The 18,420-nt window shown below is 44.0% G+C and overlaps 1 protein-coding gene across 4 annotated transcripts in view; it reads left to right on the top strand.

Moving 5' to 3' along the window:
• The window catches only part of CPM (carboxypeptidase M), a 36,294-nt gene extending 18,450 nt beyond the window's left edge, over positions 1 to 17,844 (top strand). For 2 of the 4 annotated variants that reach the window (XM_072329991.1, XM_072330008.1), the window contains exons 3-9: positions 1,104 to 1,201; positions 9,033 to 9,205; positions 10,365 to 10,549; positions 10,817 to 10,987; positions 11,810 to 11,962; positions 12,932 to 13,080; positions 14,021 to 14,666. In XM_072329991.1, coding sequence (XP_072186092.1) covers positions 1,104 to 1,201; positions 9,033 to 9,205; positions 10,365 to 10,549; positions 10,817 to 10,987; positions 11,810 to 11,962; positions 12,932 to 13,080; positions 14,021 to 14,254 — 1,163 coding nt within the window. In that variant the 3' untranslated portion in view covers positions 14,255 to 14,666. Of the gene's footprint in view, positions 1 to 1,103; positions 1,202 to 9,032; positions 9,206 to 10,364; positions 10,550 to 10,816; positions 10,988 to 11,809; positions 11,963 to 12,931; positions 13,081 to 14,020 lie in introns of all 4 variants that reach the window. The other 2 variants (XM_072329999.1, XM_072330018.1) reach the window with 2 other exon arrangements.
• The last annotated feature ends 576 nt before the right edge of the window (positions 17,845 to 18,420 follow it).

Raw genomic sequence — 18,420 nt, 5'->3', positions numbered from 1 at the left:
AATTCAGTTTTAGTCAGCTCGCAGTTATTTCAGTACATCTTGTAGTACTTCTGGTTCAACATCTATCTCCTGTTTGCTAAGATAGTTGGTGCAGCACTCCTGTTTCTTTCTAGCTGTGTAACTGGCTCCTTGCAGCTAGACCGGGAGGGTTACGGATCCACAGTAGTGTAGGAAGTAATGCTCTTTATAGCTATTCTTGCTGATAAATAATAATAGCTGGACTCTCCTGAGATAGCTCATAGGTTCAGTATGTGAGAGCTGGGGGCAGGCAATACGCATGTGAGGTCTGGCCATTAGCAGCCCACAGGCTGTGGCTGATGATAACAAGGAAATGGTCTGGTTTCTTTGCTGCCATTTGCTGAAAGCAGAACTGGCCCACCTTGGGGAGAAGCCTAGTGGGGAGCACTGTTCCATAGAAGAGCTCTGAAATGCCACAATATCACTACCAATAATAATAACAACAAAAATGCCCTCTCCCATTTTAAATTAGGACTTCCAAAATATTTACTTATTTTATTACTTAAAACTCAGCTTCCTGTGCATCTTTACTGATCTTAACTAACGCTCTTTCTGTTGCTGCTAATTCTTATGTTGCGAATTTTTGGGACATGTTTCTGTGCATGCCGTGTCCTTTGTATTTTTTCCCTGAGCAGTAATTCATGTATGTATTCAGCTTTCCTTACCTAGTCTTTAATTAGGGGGAAAAAAAAAAGATTGTTCTTTGTAATAAGTATGAAATATAAATACTGTGTATTTGCTTGATTAACTTCATTGACAATCTTGACTGTAGAATTTGATTAGAAAAATACTTTTTTTCCCCCAAACCTATTTTCTACCGCTGTTTAAATGTTCTTGACATTTCAGGATTCACAGCACGCTTTCAGTTGGAAGACAGAACATTTGTTCCTATGACTAATTTAACAAGTATTCCTATAAATAATTGGACTTGAAAGCGCTATTATAGGATCGTCTGTGCAATTATGAAATATGGGAACTTGTTGGTCTTCTTGATGACCGACTCTTGTGTACTTTTTTGTTCTTTAAGACTTGTATCATTTTGTACTTTGTTTAAAAAATTGTCTTTTCCCCTTCCCCTCTTAAAGGTAGAGACCTGTGGGTTCTTGTTCTGGGAAGGTTTCCAACCCAACATAAGATTGGCATTCCAGAATTCAAGTATGTTGCTAATATGCATGGGGATGAGGTACGTTTCAACTTTTGCAATGTCACTTGTATCAATTACATTTACCAAAAGTTTAAGGTGAACTTCACTCAGGCGTGTGCTGCTTATTATCAAAATACACACTTATTTTATCAAAATACACACTTATTAGATCTTTGTCAAGGAATATCCTCAAAGAATTTCAAGAACAAAGTTACTTTGCTCTGGCAGAAGTGTTTTGGGAAACCTCCCATCGTTACATCTAAGACTTCTCAAACAGAAAGGATTTTGTCTTCTCCGTAAGAATAAACCTAGAGGCTTTAATTTTACTAGCAATGAATCAGATGTAATGGTCTGCTTATTACCAGCCAGGGATGAAGGAACTCTTCAAATGAAGGAACTGATGGAACTCTTCAAATCCATCCTAAGAGTGAAAAATAATTCTTGTGAGCCACCAAATAAATTTTCAGGGAGGCAAATTCTCTTAATAACCTTAAGCTAGGAATACATACATTTACCTAAGATAACACAATGAATACGAAAGCAAAGCAACTTAACTTGCTTTGGAAATAATGCTCGTTTATTAACGATAAAGAAGAATAATGGTGATTATGAGATTTCCAGGTGTAATATGTAAATTTTAATAGACTGTGTCACTCTTCTCTATGATCTTTTCTTGCCGTTTCCTTTATTCTTTAGCTTTCCCTGCTCTTATTAGGTATGTCTGGGATAAAATTAAGCTACACAACATATTTCTATGTAAACTTCAATGTTAAGACTAATGAATTCAACATAGAAGTGGCAAAAATTGTCTTTATACGCTAGACTGACTACTAGATGAATAGATGAATACTGATCTATTTTCCTTGGTTTTGGAAGTGTATCCAGTGTAAAGCATTACAGATCACAAGCTATTTCTATTATCAATACTGTGTCTGAGCACTTGCATGCCTACAGGCACTTGTGATATTCCATGCCAAGAATGTTCCCCGAGTCCGACTAGTTTCACCTGGTTTAACAGTGGTTATGCTCAAAGTGCTGCTGGGAGTCTGACTGCTTTGGGGTTTAACTCTTGTGTGGGAGGAAGCTGATTCACAGCCTCAAATGGATAAGTGGTACTGGATGCCCATAACCAAGCCTGCACCTCCTGAAACCTGTTGTGTGTCAACAGGGGAGTGCAGGGTGCCTAGGGATTGCAGCTGTGTGTGACAGTCACTACAGGCTGCTGGAGAAAGCTTCAAGACTGTGGCTACAGATGAGCCAGCTTTGGTGGAAAGGGGTTGGAGGGGAGAATGCCATCTTGTCCAGAGTTTCAAATCTGCTTGAACTGGACTGTAGAGGGGCAGATTCCTGCTGCTTCTCCTTTTGAAGCGTTCACAGTGAGGCACTCCTGCTACTCTTGCTGCCTACTGAGATGTGCATAAGAAACTTTGGCTGTGGAGATGCTCAAAGTTTGCGTGCTTATACGGTTAGGTGTTGCTAGAGAGTAGGCAACCTGGCTTGCCATCTAGGATCTAGATTTTTAAGTTTACAACAAATGAAGCAAAATATCTAAGTGCTGTTCACAGGCTTGTCTGAGAAGAGTTATTCCTTGAGCTAACAATGCTGGAGCATTAGATGCTGTAGTACGTGACTCTCTAATGAGCTTCGTTCTGGCTTGTTCATCAGGCCAACCACACACCTAGGAAAGATTCCAGAATTAAGGCTGATCCTCCTTGTCAGGCCCCCAACCTTTGCCTTTCTTTGTGCGTGGATATCATACACAGTTGGTGTTTGTTTTTTCTATCTGACCATAAATGTGTTTCATATGGCAGGAAATGAATTCCTCATATAGACAAGCATTGGAGAATTTGAATATTTATTCCCATAATCTAAGATTCTGCTGGACCAGTCACTGGGGAAGGATTCAACTTCCCCTATAATAGATTAAGCAGATAAGTTTTTCATTAACTGTATGACAAGCTCCAACTTGTGTTCCACGGGCTTTCATAACTTCGCATTGCAAGGTTGTAGCCTCATTGATCTCTGAGTTCTTTCTGTGCTTCAGTGATGCTTTCCATTAGTGGTGCTGCTGAAGGGAAAACCTGGGTTACTTGGGGGACTGACAAACAGGGAAGCTCCATTAAAATAGACAGAGTACATAACTCTATGAATAGAGCACTTCTTTCAGACTTGGGAAGATTATGTTTAGAGTAGGTTAAGGTGTTTTTTTTTCTATATAGCATAAAACATGGCTGGCCAAAGCTGAATGATTTTGTCTTGTGACAGCCATTGCCAAATAGAGCGAACTTTTGCCCTACATCCCCAGAGGTGCAACAGGAGACTTTTCCCATTGTTTCTGTGCTTGAATGAAATTGGACAGCATTTTTAGCAGTACTTCTTGTTTAGCCTAAGCCAAACTAAGGCTGATGATTAGAGATCGTTCTGTCACTTTGAACCGTGCTGGACTTGAATCAAAATGGCACTAATAGGCTGCACAAAATGCATAGGCCTGTGAAATGTTGGTGACGTTTGCTGAAGACAAGGGAGGTTTCCTGCTGCTCTGAGTTCAGTTCATTACAGTGGTAGTCCCTGTGTTTGAAGTCCCGAATCGGTGCTTTGATTCAAACAGCTCGAAGCAAATTAGAAGTTTGTCTGGTTTGGTTTTCAGCTGTTCCTCCCTGTAGGGAGCAGCGATGTGACTTACTGTGGTTTTGGTTGTTGGGGTGTTTTGTTTTTCTTTATCTTTTTTTCAGTTGCAGCTCATTGTGAATTAGGCGGCAGCCCTCAGCCCTCTCCTGTCCCAGGGCTGTGCTCTCGTTGAAAGTGTTTCTATTCTATGTATACAGTTGCACATTCCTCTTTGGGGAAAAACTCATTCCTTGTCACAGTGACTGATGCCAAATCCCCAGACTCTTTTGAGACGTGCAGCTTTTGACCAGCAGTACTGCTGAGTGCACAGCTAAGCCTCAGGATTTCATTAGTAGGCTCTTTCTGAACCATTTATATTTAGAAGAACTCTAAGGGAAAGCGTATCCAAACGGAGTGTAAACTATCTCTGTGTTACTGCTTGTTCTCTGTAGTGTATTACACAGATGTGTAGCCAGAGTAGCACGCTTACAACAAGCAGTAGCATCACAGAATTCATCCCTTTTCCAGGGTGATAGTACTCATGCCATCCTTCTCTGAAACCATCCCCTTCTAATAACTTAGTTCAGCGGTATTTGTTTCTTTCATTGTTTATTGGTGGGCCTGGACTAGACTACGTGAAGGGAAAGAGTGCTTTTATTACTGGGTTGACTCATGATTTAAGTTTGTGCAGCTATACCCTATGTTGTTATGGACATAACCATCTCCATAGAAGGGTTTCCAGATTGGAGTAGCTGTATATGTGATAATTGGAGCTCTCAAAAACAAAACAACAGGGGGGGAGGTGGGGGGGGGGGGGGGAAGCAGTGAATCTTTTGTAGGTTGTTGTGATTTCATTTCCAGAAGTGAACAGGAGCTGTGTTTGTGCCATCAAAATATCCCCATATGGTAAGATGTTATTTTTAATCACCAGATTGGGCAAAAGGTTGCATCCATATACTGTAAAATCTGCTATAATGAATTCTCAGGACGTGTTCTGCTGTCCTTTATCTGTATTGTACAAGATATGTTATACATACTTATATTTAATATATAGGGAGCTATTTTCTACCTGCTTTCAGTATCAGCAGATAGTATATAAAGAAAGGTGGAGGCATGAGGCATTTCAGAATTTCCAGCAACTGAACCTGGTTTTTAACCTCACTGTAAGAAAGTGTGATGCTGCTGAGATCTTTTTCAACACAGGTAGGGCTGCTGCCTGCCCTCAGTTACCTTTTCTGATCTTGACTCTCACCCTCCTGAATGGGAAAAGCAGTGACCCATATCTCAGCCAAGTGAAAGCTGTGCAGATCAGAATTTGTCCAGGCAGAAACTCATGCCAGCTGTTAGTTCAAAAGCAGGCTGGCCTTGTGCTGCTACTTCCTTCAGTTGTAAAACAAACTGCAGTCCCTACACGTGGTATTTCCATGGTGATTGCTGCTGTAGAAAGAAATGGGTGTGCGCCAAATGGCATTTGCACAAACAGTGCCTTTAAGACTGGTGGATTTCAGTAAAGTAGGACAAACATAGTGGGGTGTGTCACAGCTGTGCATAATAATTAATGCTCTACAAGTGTTAAAAAAGAATGTCTTACATGTGTGGCATCTTAGCGATAAGCCTGAGGGCTGCTGGTTTCTCTGCTGTAATGCTGCTCCCTGAGGTGGGTCTGTATGGGAGTTGGGGCTGGAGCAAGGAGAGGTGGCAGGGCTGTGCTGTTCCGAAACAGGTCCTACCTGATGGGTTGGATCTCTTTCAACATAGTTCAACTGAAAAAAAAATAAAATAAAAAATAAACAGGCCATGTTTAAGGAAAGAATTTTGATCTTAAAAGATGGGCAGAGTCTATTCACCCATAATGCCCTGGCATTAGGTCTGTACCATGGGGTAATAAAAGTACTTTAAAAACAGAGGTGATGGAGTGAAGCATTTGGGCACAGGTACAGTCACAGCTAACCTTAATCTTTTAATGAGCTGCAGCTCAGGTTTCTCTAAATGCTTCAGCACTTGAGCTGGGTGCTGACCCAGCTGTGTCAGAAGTGACTGTCAGTAGGTTTAAGGTGCATGTTTACAGGAAGGACGGTCACACCCTGCTCTGCAGATCCATGTCCCACAACACACGCGTGACTCTGCATTCAGGACTTCCCCTAGGGATCACTGAAAGCCTTTTCTAATGACTCTCTCCCTCTGGGGCACACAAAGAAACTGGGGTATCTGAAAGTAGCAGAGCATCTTAACACCTGACTGTCCCTAGGGGTGGGGAAAAGGGCTCATCTGAGCTATGGCAAAACCGTGCACCTGGATGAGAACTCATCGCCCTTGCAATGATGCAGTTGAAACCAAAGATGTGAAATCTTTGCTCTGCTCCCCCCATCTGTGTATTAGATGAGAGGCATGTTGAGGTGTCTGTGCTTGATGTTACTGTCAGCATCTTGCCTCCAGCATATCTAGATTTACTTGAAGCCCTTAAGTTTAACAATAAGAATAAAAAAAGGCTTGTAGCTTGGTTCCACAGGTACAGCTGAACTCCCCAGCATCAAGGTAAATGTTGGCTGGGCATTAGGTGCTTTCTGAATGCTTGATCAAAACTGGAGCTACACTTTCTCAAACTAAGTCTCCCCTTCCCCTTTCTCCAAGCACCTCCAGATGTGCCTTGTCAAGAAATCCGAGGTACTCTGAATCAAAGCAGTTCTCTTCTGTTGTTCTACCAAAACTGAATGTTAATACACAGAGTTTGGAGTACCCTCTGTGGCAGGTGGTAGCTGCATTGTTCTGGTACTCAGTACTTGGATATGGCAATAGCTATGCAGGGGATCCTATAACATAGGATTGTTTAGTGCTCGATGTGTAAGTAAGCCTGGACTTAACTCTGAGTTACCAAGTGCATCATACATCAAGCACTGCTGAGCCACCATTATTTATGAACATTATCCTTTTTCAGCCACCTTCTCTTTCTGCATCTTTCCCTTTCTTTTTCTGCTTCTCCACCTCTTTTATTTATTTATTTATCTATTTATTTATTTAAATCTTGAGAGTACTTTTCTTACCAGACACCAAGAAGTACTGTAAGACCAGAGGCTCTTTCCCACTCCCTCCATGGAGCAGCCCAGTCTTGCCTGCAGTTCAGCTCCCTGTGTGGTAGGGCTGTTCTTGTTTCTCTGAGTCTGCTTGCTTTATCTCTGGTGCCCAGGGCCATGCTCTGGATGACATCTCTCCCTTCCTCTCTTCCCCCTGCCCTGCCTGCTTCCCAAGATGTCTATCACCCAGCACTGGAGCTGAGCTGCTTCTACAAGACAGGTTCTGTCACATACCTTCTTACACCTCGTAAAGTTAGCAGAACGGTGGAGTGGTCTGGCTCCCATGTGCTGATTTGAAAGTTGCCAGCAATGTGGGAAGTTGGGTATCTTTTTTCCCCCCATCCAAATCCATTTGATGTAGAGTCCAGAATAAGAACCAGTAGTTACTGGGACAGTTAGTGCATTTGTTAGTGCTGCTTCCCCCAGCAGACCAGTGGATGGGGTGATATTCAGAAATTGGCAGGTAATAAACAAATTAGGAACAAATTACTCAGGGCATGGTGGGAAAAAAATGTTTTTCCTTCTACAACCAACATTGCAGAATTGCTCAAGTACTGGCTCAGAGGCACTCATCTTTAAGTGTGACGCTTCTAGTGGTGTGAGCTGCAGCTTAGCAGAGCAGTTTGGAACTGCTGCTCTCCCATCTTCCTCCTGGGATAAATGTCAGCTGCTGGATAACTGAGACCCAGTTTGGTCCCACCCTGAGTAGTGGCGCAACGGTACCGACCTGCCTTCTGCAGGCAGAGCTCCTGCTGGATGGCTTTTGTGTTGCCACTCATGTCTACAGCCGGAGCAGGATTTGCCACTTAAAGTGAAAACTGAACAAGATACTAGTGCAGCAAACAGCTGTGGTCAACGTTTCCTTTCCTCTGATTTCACCTTCATTTATTTACCTTGCCTTGTACCTAATTTGCAAGCAAGATGATGTTGATGAGTTTCCTTCAGTAATGTAACACCACATTTCTCAGTTTAAGAGGAGAGAATTATTTGTGGTACTTCAGTCTTAGTGGTGCAGGACTCTTCTAGAAGATACTGAGACTCTGTAGCTTGGAATTAGAGCTTGCAGTAATTTACCAGTCTCAGTTCCTGGAGAAAAGTGGAGATAAACCATCTGCAAGAGCACATCCAGTTACAAGTCTTGATTTGTTCCCATCCCAGCTTGAGATTAGGAAAGCTGCAGCTCCCTTGAGGCGTGGGTCATGTTGCTATAGAAAACGCTCCCGGAAAGCGTGGTGCAGTGAAGGTGCCGTGCTGCTGGGTGCTGGCACAGCATGACGTTGGTCTTAACTCTCAGAGATCTGTCAGAGCAGACCAAAGAGGGGGATGTCCCAACAGTTTCCGTGACTTATCAAAGCTTATGTGAACAAAAAAGGGTATTTAGCTTCCTTCTGCCGCTGCCCTTCCTTCATTGAAATGTTACATCAAAAAGGCTCTTCCATCTTTGTCAAAGGATTTGTACATACCTGTTCTTTTTTCCCAATGCCAGTGTTTATGACAGTAAAATGTCAGGTAACAATGTACAACAGAAGTGCCTGTGGGGCCTCTCTATTCCCTTTACCGGGGGTCAGCCTCTCTTGAGCCTGTATTAAAGCTGACTTCTCAGAAAAGGAGATCAACAAGAAGACAATCTGGCTGTGTAGCACCCTGATAGGTGGAAGGAGTCTCCTTCCTCCCTCCTCAGCAATTGCTGCCACGTGGTGTTGCACAGCACCAGTGCTCATGTGCAGGACCCAGGGACCCTCGGGCACTGGCACAGAGCTGACTCTGCAGAGCCTCTGAGATGATGCAGTGTTGCGTTTCGATGCTCACATGATCCCTAACAGTCAGCCTCTGCAGTTTTAGGTTTTGATAAGCCTGTGCCTTATCTATACAGGATTTAAGTCGTGTAGCTGACACAGTCAGTTTCCCATCACAGAAAAAGTTCTGGTTGATCCGGGTTTAAAACCCTTGTGAAAACCCCCTAGTGACTCCTTTAATCTTTTAAATTACCTTAAATGTAATCAGAGGGGGAGCACAGAACAGAACAGTATTGACCAGAAGGCTCTTTCATGCCTATGTAATCCACTTAAAACCAAAACCATACAAAAAACTCCAACCATTTATGTATACGGTGGTGGGGTTTGGAATGTTTTTTTGCTTTTATTTATTATTTCTACAGCAGAGCTAAAAGAAAACCTGTGCTGCTTTTACAGACTGTTGGGAGAGAAATCCTGCTCCATTTGATAGACCACCTGGTGACCAGCTATGGACGTGACCCAGCTATTACCCGGCTACTCAATAATACCCGGATTCACATCATGCCAACGATGAACCCCGATGGATTTGAAGCTACAGTGGTTCCTGATTGTTATTACTCAAGAGGAAGGTAAGGGTGGCTTAAGTGGGGGCAGGAGTGGGTAAGGGAAATGGGTGTGGGGTAATAGCTGGAGAAAGCAAAGAGACTGAATCATACTGAGTGGACAAAATAGCCCAGTGGATGTATTAAGACTAAGTTTGGCCTCTGCTGTTCAGAAGAGTCACTGTTACAGGGCAGTTTTTGGAAGAGTGAGTCACGCAGATGTTTGTATGTGGTGTGGTCAGAGAAAATTAGTCAGAAGGATATAATGACCTGACCTCCTGGGCAGGAGACCCGGGCTGTGAATAGAAGCACAATGACCTTTTTAGGCCTTTAGAGTACTACTAAAAAAGAAGTTGTCCACCCACAGAGATCTTTCTCAGTTGGAGAACTGTGTAACCCTGCTTCGTGTTCACAGTTCATATTGAATGCAGATCTATTTAGTAAGAGGGAAAAACTAGACTAAGCATAGCTTGCTGTAATAGGTACTGTGCTAGGGGAAAAAAAAAACCATGCAAAACCATGACAAAGCCTCACATGAGAAAATGTAACCTGCAATCACATCTTGCACTACTTCTGCATTTTTAATGTAAATTGCAGTGACCAAAAACTTTAAGTGGCTGAAAGAGGGAAGGAGAGAGTGAGAGAATGGGAGGAAGTGTCAAAGTTGGAATGTGAAGGAAGAGCAAACTCATGAGCTAGTAGTCCTCTTGGACTTTTGGCCAGGGCAATGTCAGGAGCAAGGGAGAAGGTGCACTAGGTAGAAAGAGTGCTGACTTATCCAGGTGTCTCAGTCCAATTCTGTAGAGTGACAGCAGTGCAGTGGTCACCACCATCTGTTACTTACCCTTGCCTTCCTGTACAAATGGGAGAAGTGCATTCACACCAGAGTTATTTTTTTTGTAATTCATGCATGTGTAGTCGTGAGCGCGTATTATGCGTGTTAAGAGTTCTGCTTCTACTTGAAATACAACAGAAGAGTTGTTTTCCCTTTATGAGAAGTCTAGTGCTGACAGAAAGCATACTGAAGTCTTATTTTCTGGATGCTTGAGGAGATACATTTGCAACAGCCATCTTGCCTGCTTGCTGAAGGCACCAGCATGGACCAGTTCTCAATTTCCATTGGGCTGGTGCTGTTGAGTTGTCTATGGGCAAAATGGTAACAGGAGTGCCTTCTCTCTTTCCTAAGGTACAATAAGAACGGAGAAGATCTGAACAGAAATTTTCCTGACGCCTTTGAAAATAACAACAACATCATTCAGCCAGAGACCCAAGCAGTGATAAACTGGATAAAAAATGAGACGTTCGTTCTTTCAGCAAACCTGCACGGGGGTGCCCTGGTTGCCAGTTACACATTCGATAACGGTAACTCAGGTAAGCCTGGAACAAGCCCTTCCTTCCACGGTTGATTCATTTTAGCAGTTTTTGCTCTACCAAAGCAAAATGTTTAAGGTTTTCTGCAAGGCATTTTCCAGCTTCTGAGTTGGGATGAGCAAGTTTTAGTAAACACCAAGGACAAAATAGGATCTTAAAATTCACTGTGTGCTTTGGCTGTCTGTGAAGTTCTTATCCTGTGTATAAGACGGTGCTGTATGTTTTATCAGTAAAGAGAATTACACGATGGCTGTCTTCATTCTGCAGTTACTGGCACATCTAATGGTTACAGCAAGTCTCCAGACGATGACGTTTTTATTCACCTGGCAAAAACCTACTCTTTCAACCATGCCAGCATGTACAAAGGGACCGGGTGTGACAGCAGACAGACCTTCCCAGATGGCATTACCAATGGGTACTCCTGGTACCAGCTGGAAGGTAAGAATCTCCGTGCTACTTTTCCGGCTATGTCAGATATGCTCTTGCTTCTGCCACCTTTAATGATAAGGGCAGTGACTGCAAGGATTGATTGGAGTAGCTAGTGAGAAATGAGTAAACCAACCCCAACAGGGATTACCTGAGCAGTGACAAGAGTGAAATGAGATAGCGTCTGCTCTGGCTTTGTCTGTGTCCTTTCTCAGGGCATATACTGCACTCACATATTGCCTGCTGCTCTGGCACCAAGTTGAGAACCTCTCTTCTCCTTTCAGAAAGAAAACAAATGTTTGGCACTTATATTACCCTTAAAAAAAAATAAAATAAAATGATTACTGAAATAAATCTTTTTCATTTCTGTTTACGCACGGCCAAATAGAACGTGGGTCCTGTGGACTCTGGCCCTGAGTGCTGCTTTGGCAGTCTGAATCCAGCGCCTTAAAGGGCTCTTGGGACAGCTCAGAGAGGCAGACTTGATGCCAACCCATGAATCGATCTGTCTCAGTTGGAAGAGGTTGGGTTGGGATCTGGGTTGGGAGAGTTTGAAAAGGTTAGTGAGTTTTTGAGTCAAAGACCTACCCTTCTTCAGCTGTAAATGTCATCATTTCCAAGACACTGCTGTGCTTTAAAAAACAAATAACTCTCCAAATACTTGTAGAGGAAGCAGTAAATACAGGTGTGGCACAGAGGGATAATTTATCTGCTTTATGTGCTGATTTTCTTACAGGTGTGATGCAATTAGGAACACTTCACTTCCCGTCTTCATCTTGCTTGACCTTTGGTGCTTCTTTGCAGCTGAACACTTTGCTTTATTTTCCTTTTAAGGTGGAATGCAAGATTACAACTATGTCTGGGGACAGTGTTTTGAAATCACTTTGGAGCTGTCATGCTGTAAATATCCTCCAGCAGAGCAGCTGGAGAAATTCTGGAGAGACAACAAAGTTGCTCTGATTGAATATATAAAGCAAGTACACCTAGGTGGGTACCAGCTGGGCTGGGAGATAAGGCTGAGGCCAAGCAAGAACGCTTCAGCAGATGGGGCCAGTGGTGGGGCTCACCGCTGTGGCACAAACCAGGGAGCTCCTGCACTCAGGGAAAGACCTGAATGATGAGTACTGCAAGGCCAGGGATGGGATGAGAGGACAGCTTATGGCTGTGCTGGGCATGGGACAGCAGGCTCCTACAGTGCTGCATGGGGCTGAATGTGCGCCTGGGCAGGATGGGCCTTTCATTGAGCTGTGCTGGGGCAGTCCAAACGTCTCTAAATGTGTACATGCATGCACTCAGTGTTTCAAGGATCTTTGCTGTCTGCATTTTGTATTTTTAAGGCCTTTTAAGGGCTTGTGGGCTCTGCACTTCACAGCTGAGGCAGAAAATCTGCTTATTGAATCAGATATTTTGCAGTGAGTTAAAGAGTTTGCATAAATCTGTTGATGTTGTCACATTTCATTGCCATGAATGTCCAACTGTTTTACTTATTGACAGTCCTCACTTTAGGGTGGTTTGTGAGAATGCATCCAACAAGTACATTTGATGCTTTCAGCAAATGGGATTTAGAAGCAAAGGTTGCCCAAGGAGGCTGTGGATGCCCCATCCCTGGAGGCATTCAAGGCCAGGCTGGATGTGGCTCTGGGCAGCCTGGTCTGGTGGTTGGTGACCCTGCACACAGCAGGGGGGTTGAAACCAGATGATTGTGGTCCTTTTCAACCCAGACCATTCTGTGATTACAGTGCTGTTGTCTCAAGTCACGGGAAGCTACTAGTGGCAACAGAAAAGAATTTGTTTCAGTTCCCTCCAGGAAGGTTTAAGTACTGGTGATATTATTAGATGTACTTGAAATCGTTGAAGTGGCCTTTAAGTGCATCCAGCAGCAAACAGTCTGACTTTGCCAGAGAGGGCGGCTTGTCACAAATACACACTGTTATCTTTCCTCTTCCTCTTTTATAGGAGTCAAAGGTCAGGTTACTGATAAAAATGGGAATCCTATTCCCAACGCAATCGTGGAAGCCAAGGGGAGGCCTCACATCTGCCCCTACAGAACAAATGAGCACGGCGAGTACTTTCTTCTCCTTTTGCCTGGGAAATACGTGATCAATGTAAGTGTGCTGCCTTCCTGAGTTATTCTGATTGTGCTTTGAATCCTTGAGCACAGCGAGGCTGAACGCTTATGGCTGAGTAAGCTGAACTTGCTTGAGGCAAATATAGAAGCTGTCAAGACTCACCGGCAGATTTTTCTTCCAAAATAATCTTAAAATTAGAGTCGGCAGCAAGTAGATGTTTAGATGCCACTAAGATTTCCTGTCCCTCGGATGTCCAGAAATAAGCACTCCACCAACTGGATGGTGGAACCTGCTGAGACAGTTGCTGGGCTGTGCTGGAGCTGGCCTGAAGTGTTAGAAACAAAGCTGGGAGAAGGCAGAAGTGGGGATCCACGTAGCCCCAGGCAGCAGCACTCTGACAATGCCCTTGGTGATGGCTGTTCCCCCAAGGGCGGTGTCAGGAGGCATGAGAGGGCATTTGTATAGTTAGTTTGCGATGGGAATCATCCTCTGTCACCTCCCAGGGAAGAGACTTCCCTCCACTCAAACATCAGTCTGGTAAATTCCTCCTTGGGCTTGAACATCACCTGAGAGCCTCCTTCATGCACTTGACCTCCTGTTCCCTTCACCCTTCACTGCAGCCTGCAAAGGGAGTATGGCAGCAGCCCTTCGCTGGGTACCCAGAGGCAAGCAATCTCCATACAACACCTTACAGAGGCAACACCCCAACCCAGAGACATTGTTGTGGAGCAGTTTCATGGGTTCATCTACTGAGTGGCCCTGACACAAATAAAACAAAATTAGCAAAGCCTTCTTGGGAACTGTGGGGGAGAAAACAAGTGTTCTGTTACCATTCCCAGCTCAGCTTTTGTTATTTCCTCTTGTTTAGCTCAACTTACATTTAGAACATTTTTCTATATACTGAAACTGTAAACAAGGTTCAGAGCAGAACTCGGTGTTTAAAACCAAGTAAGAAATCTTTTGTGCTCGTTCCCAGGCTACGGTACCAGGATTCAAATCGATGCTGAAGACAGTGGACATACCTGACAACACCGCTAACTTCAGCGCTCTGAAACAAGACTTCTCGTTCCCAGAGGTCTCTGTCAAACCACGCCCTGCATCGTGCCCCAGGACCCCCCTGTACCAGGAGCTCGAACGCACGTCAGCTGCAGTAAAACCAACTCTACACATCTTGGTTTTAGCCATGGTTACAATTGCCATTTTCAAATGAAGTCAGGAGTTACATGACGTGGCAAAACCCTCCGGCTTCTGAAACAATGATTGTATGTAAGAGAATGTTTTTGTAAAGCTGAGAATTGGGTTTATGATCACGTTTATTGCGTTTTTGTAAAATATTGCCTTGACAATCAAATGTTACACTTTAATTAGACTGTCACTTTTCTACGACGATACTTTACTTCAAAGAAATACTGTACAGCCTATAGAGATGGGGACTGTAGGTGTTTGCTGCAGTGCTACAGACACACTTCTTTAAAGAACTTGCCAGAGGTTCCAAAACAGTTTGAGACTGTGCTGCAAGTGTGTCCCAGTGGTGCTCTGATGACCAGCAGTTTGTGTGCCCACACACATGCAAGCAATTAGTTCCATCCCAATTTCTCATAATAAAGCCACTGCTATAAATGAAGAATGACACTTCTAACTCTGCTCTTTCCTGTCTAGACAAACAAGACCGATCAGGACTGAAATAACAGCAGTAATGCCCGTTCTAAGAAAGGATGCAGGGAGGAAGTAGCAGGAGGTATGTGCCAAAGGGCTGCGTGCTGGAGCCTTGGTGCCAGCCTGTGCCACCAGGCAGAGCTCAGAGGAACACTGTTTGTTTCCAACAGCTCTATCTAAAGTCTCTGAAAAACACACAGAAGCAGTCTTCTCCAATTGCAGAACGCTGCTTTTATCTGAATTTGATCTGGAGCAGAACCATAATTCAGAATGCTTTGCTCTGAATGGTTGTAGTAACAGCATCAGCTGCGATTGCATTTATTTATCTTTTAAAGAGTGTGCTTCATGGCCCTGTTCCCTTGCTCCTCAGCTCCTTGTGTGCCACACAGCAACAGCTTGGAAGGCTCAGCTCTGCCAGGAGCAAGCCCTATGCACAGCCACTGAGGGCTGTGTTACCAGCATGGCACAGCACGCACCACTCACAGATTCCTTTTGCCTGAGCAGCTGCAGCTCATTCCTGGGTGCTTTGAAGCTGTTCAGCATTTAGCAGGTTAGTTAGCACCACTTCATGTGCTTATTTTAAAACTTTATCAAGCAGCACTTCAAAAACATCAAATCACAGCCACGAAAAAAGCACTGAGGAGGATAGAAACATCTTTATTTAAAGCTTTTAAACAGATAAAATGTTTAGTTTCCTTAGCAAAGGAAAACTCGAAACCCAAATATAGTACATGTTGGAAATTCTTCTGTGCCATGTGAGCAGAGAGCTGTATCTTATTGAATGACACCACTAAGCCACGGGAACAGCACTACAGGAGTGACAAAATTGCATAGTTAAATAACCTCACACTCAGCTATTTAATGATTCCAGCTCCACACTGTCAGACAACAAAGTAAGACTCTGCTCTGGGAAACACCATATTTCAGGTGTTTGTCACTAGGATGGTGAGTGCCGTTAATTTGGCTCAACAACAAAAACTGCCCCTGGAAAGTAACAGCTAGTGAGAAAAGGAGGAGACAACACTGCCTCAAGTGTCAACAACAACTTTTACACATACAGTATATGTGACAGAAAGACCTCTTCTTCAGTGCACCTGTGTTAAGCAAGTATAGTTGGAAGCAACACCGCAAGACACAACCCTCCCATATCACCTCATAAGCCCCCAAGCACCGTGAGTAACACAGACAGTGAGCAGAGCTGGAGGCAGGCAGGAGCTGTGCCACCCTGTAAGTCACTTACAAGTGCATGTGCCCAAAGCTCTTTTCCAGTGGCACATAACACAGCAGCAACTACCCTTTGTTTAGGCTACGCTGCACAGCAGAGGATTTCCTCTGCCTGGGATAAGCACAACAGCAGCTTCAGGTTAGGATAAGGAATATTTCAACCCAATACTGATTTATTTATTCACCTCACTTCGTTGTTTCATTATGCTTCTAATAATTTCCTTCTCTGCCTCCTGTAAGAACCTGGTTTACTGGAAATTATTCTTGTTGGTGCTTTCTCTAAGAATGAGGAACTGCCTTTTGTCCTCACATTGGTCTTGTGGGGGAAAAAAAATGAGCCTCAAGTCCTCCTTCCACACAGCTGCACATCCATACAGCAATTTCAGAGTGACACTTAAACACACACACAGGAATTGGAACTTGGTGACAAAATTGTACCAGGCTGTTAGAAATAAATGCAGCACCTCACTAGTTATATTTTGTAGCATCTTCACCTTCTGTAAAGCAGCCTCCTCACTGAAGGTACAGCCAGAGCCTCAGCGTGGCAGCGATCGCACTGCTCAGTGCCACCAACAGACAATACTCCAGAGGAGCTGCTCCACAAAACCAACCTTTGCAGCACAACCACTCGCTACCATCAAGAATCCAGCTACCTGCTTCCCTCCCACATTTCTAGCAGATAAAGACAATGGGCTTCTGCTGTAACAGAGCTGAAGATCCAGCATTAAATCTTCTCAAATGTTTTACTGTTCACCAGCCCCAGCATTTCTCAGTATCAAACGCTGAACCAAAGCAGCATTAGCAGCTACCTTGAGTATTTCACTTCAAACTTGGCATTTTTGGCCAAAGGGAAAAAAAGCATTAAATCCAAAAGTCGTTTTCTTGCACTCTGTTAAAAAACCAATGGTGATTTCCTGCAGCAGCTGTACCCAACCACTACCTACCTGAAGCACACAGATGGCCACCAGAACTGCACCCTTCTCAGTCCTGCCGGTTCCCTCAGCTCCTTTGGTCACCTTCATGTTCAGTGTGACACCTCCCTCTCATCAGTTCTGACCACCTTCCACACACCGCCCTCTGATGTCAGCAGCACCACAGAGCACTGTGTGGCTGCAGTGGAAGACACAAAAGCATTGCAGCAGAAACCACCACCCAAGCAGTTCCCCTGTGCTCAGGTTGCACCGGCTTCTCTTTTCAATGAGCATTTTGCAGCTTCAACACTGAGACAGTGTTAAGGGAAGGAAAAATGAAAACAAAGGCATACATTGTCCATCTCTCCACCTGAATATAGTCTGTAGTATCTCTGCTTGAATGCTACCATTTCTTAAATATCTCTCTTGTAGCTGTGACTTACAAAGCACACGTGTGTGTCTGTACAGGTACCAACAAACCAATGCAATAAATTAAAGCTCACAACACTAACCATAAGCACAAGAATTTACAAACGGCAATAAATTAATGATTAAAAATGTGTACAATATTAAATAATGATCTCAAAGACCTCGCCAAGTAAGAACAAGAGTCCACTTTCATGCCACGACACTGCCAACTTTTGCACCATGACACGAGGACGGGCAATGGTTATCTGCCACAAAGAGGAGAGCAGTGGAAGCTTACAGCCAGCACTACAGAGCACAGTGCAGGGTGACGGCGTGGTGACAAGCCCAAAGGCTCCAGCATGTCAGACCAAACACTGCTCTCAGCTGGTTACTGGTCTGCCCTGCCCATGTCCTCAGCAGCTACACCAATAGGAAACAAGGCAGATGCCAACAACCATCACCCCGCTCCCTTATCATCCGTAAGGCACGCTTTTAAAAAAGAATGCAGAAGACAACAACTAGCAAACAACAAACCTCAATGGCTGGTAAAAGGAACATTAAGCCAGAAAACAGAATTCACAATAAAAATGTACTCTAAGAGAGTAATACGGCCAAGGATGCAGGCCCCCAAATTACCCACCCACCTCCTTGGTGCTGTATGGAGCAGCGAGTGACCCCAGAGCTGCTCTCCACAGAACACATGCTAAGGAAGTAAAACTTCAGGTCACAAAGTCAGCTGTGCTGTATGCCTGTTTTACCTTTTGTCAACGCAGATTTAATAGGAGGTGAAATTGTTTCTGAAGGAAAATCCCAAAGCAGAGTGCTTGCAAACAGTAACAGCACCACTGTGGCTAGTCAGGCATTTTTAAGAGCTTATTTTTCTCTTCCTCCTTCAATATGGCGATTACACCAGGGAGCTGGAAAAGAATGCTCAGAGCAGGATAGCTGAATTTGTCCCAACAGAAACTGGGTTAATAACAGCTGCTCCCCACAGCTGGGAGTTCCACAGCAATCAGGGACTGCAGAGAAGGTATCAAATTGAAAGACATTACAAATTCATCCATCACAGTGTCTCTTAAGGACACTCCCCATTTAATTGGTGCTTCTCAACTACACAAGTTGTGTATTCTCAGCCAGCTGCACGCTGCAGACCAATAGGATCAGTTCTGATCTGCAG

The sequence above is a fragment of the Excalfactoria chinensis genome, chromosome 1, assembly GCF_039878825.1.
Source record: "Excalfactoria chinensis isolate bCotChi1 chromosome 1, bCotChi1.hap2, whole genome shotgun sequence".
In the NCBI taxonomy this organism is placed as follows: domain Eukaryota; kingdom Metazoa; phylum Chordata; class Aves; order Galliformes; family Phasianidae; genus Excalfactoria; species Excalfactoria chinensis.
The sequence above is the reverse complement of the archived record's forward strand: the minus strand, read 5'-3'. Positions and strand labels throughout refer to the sequence as shown.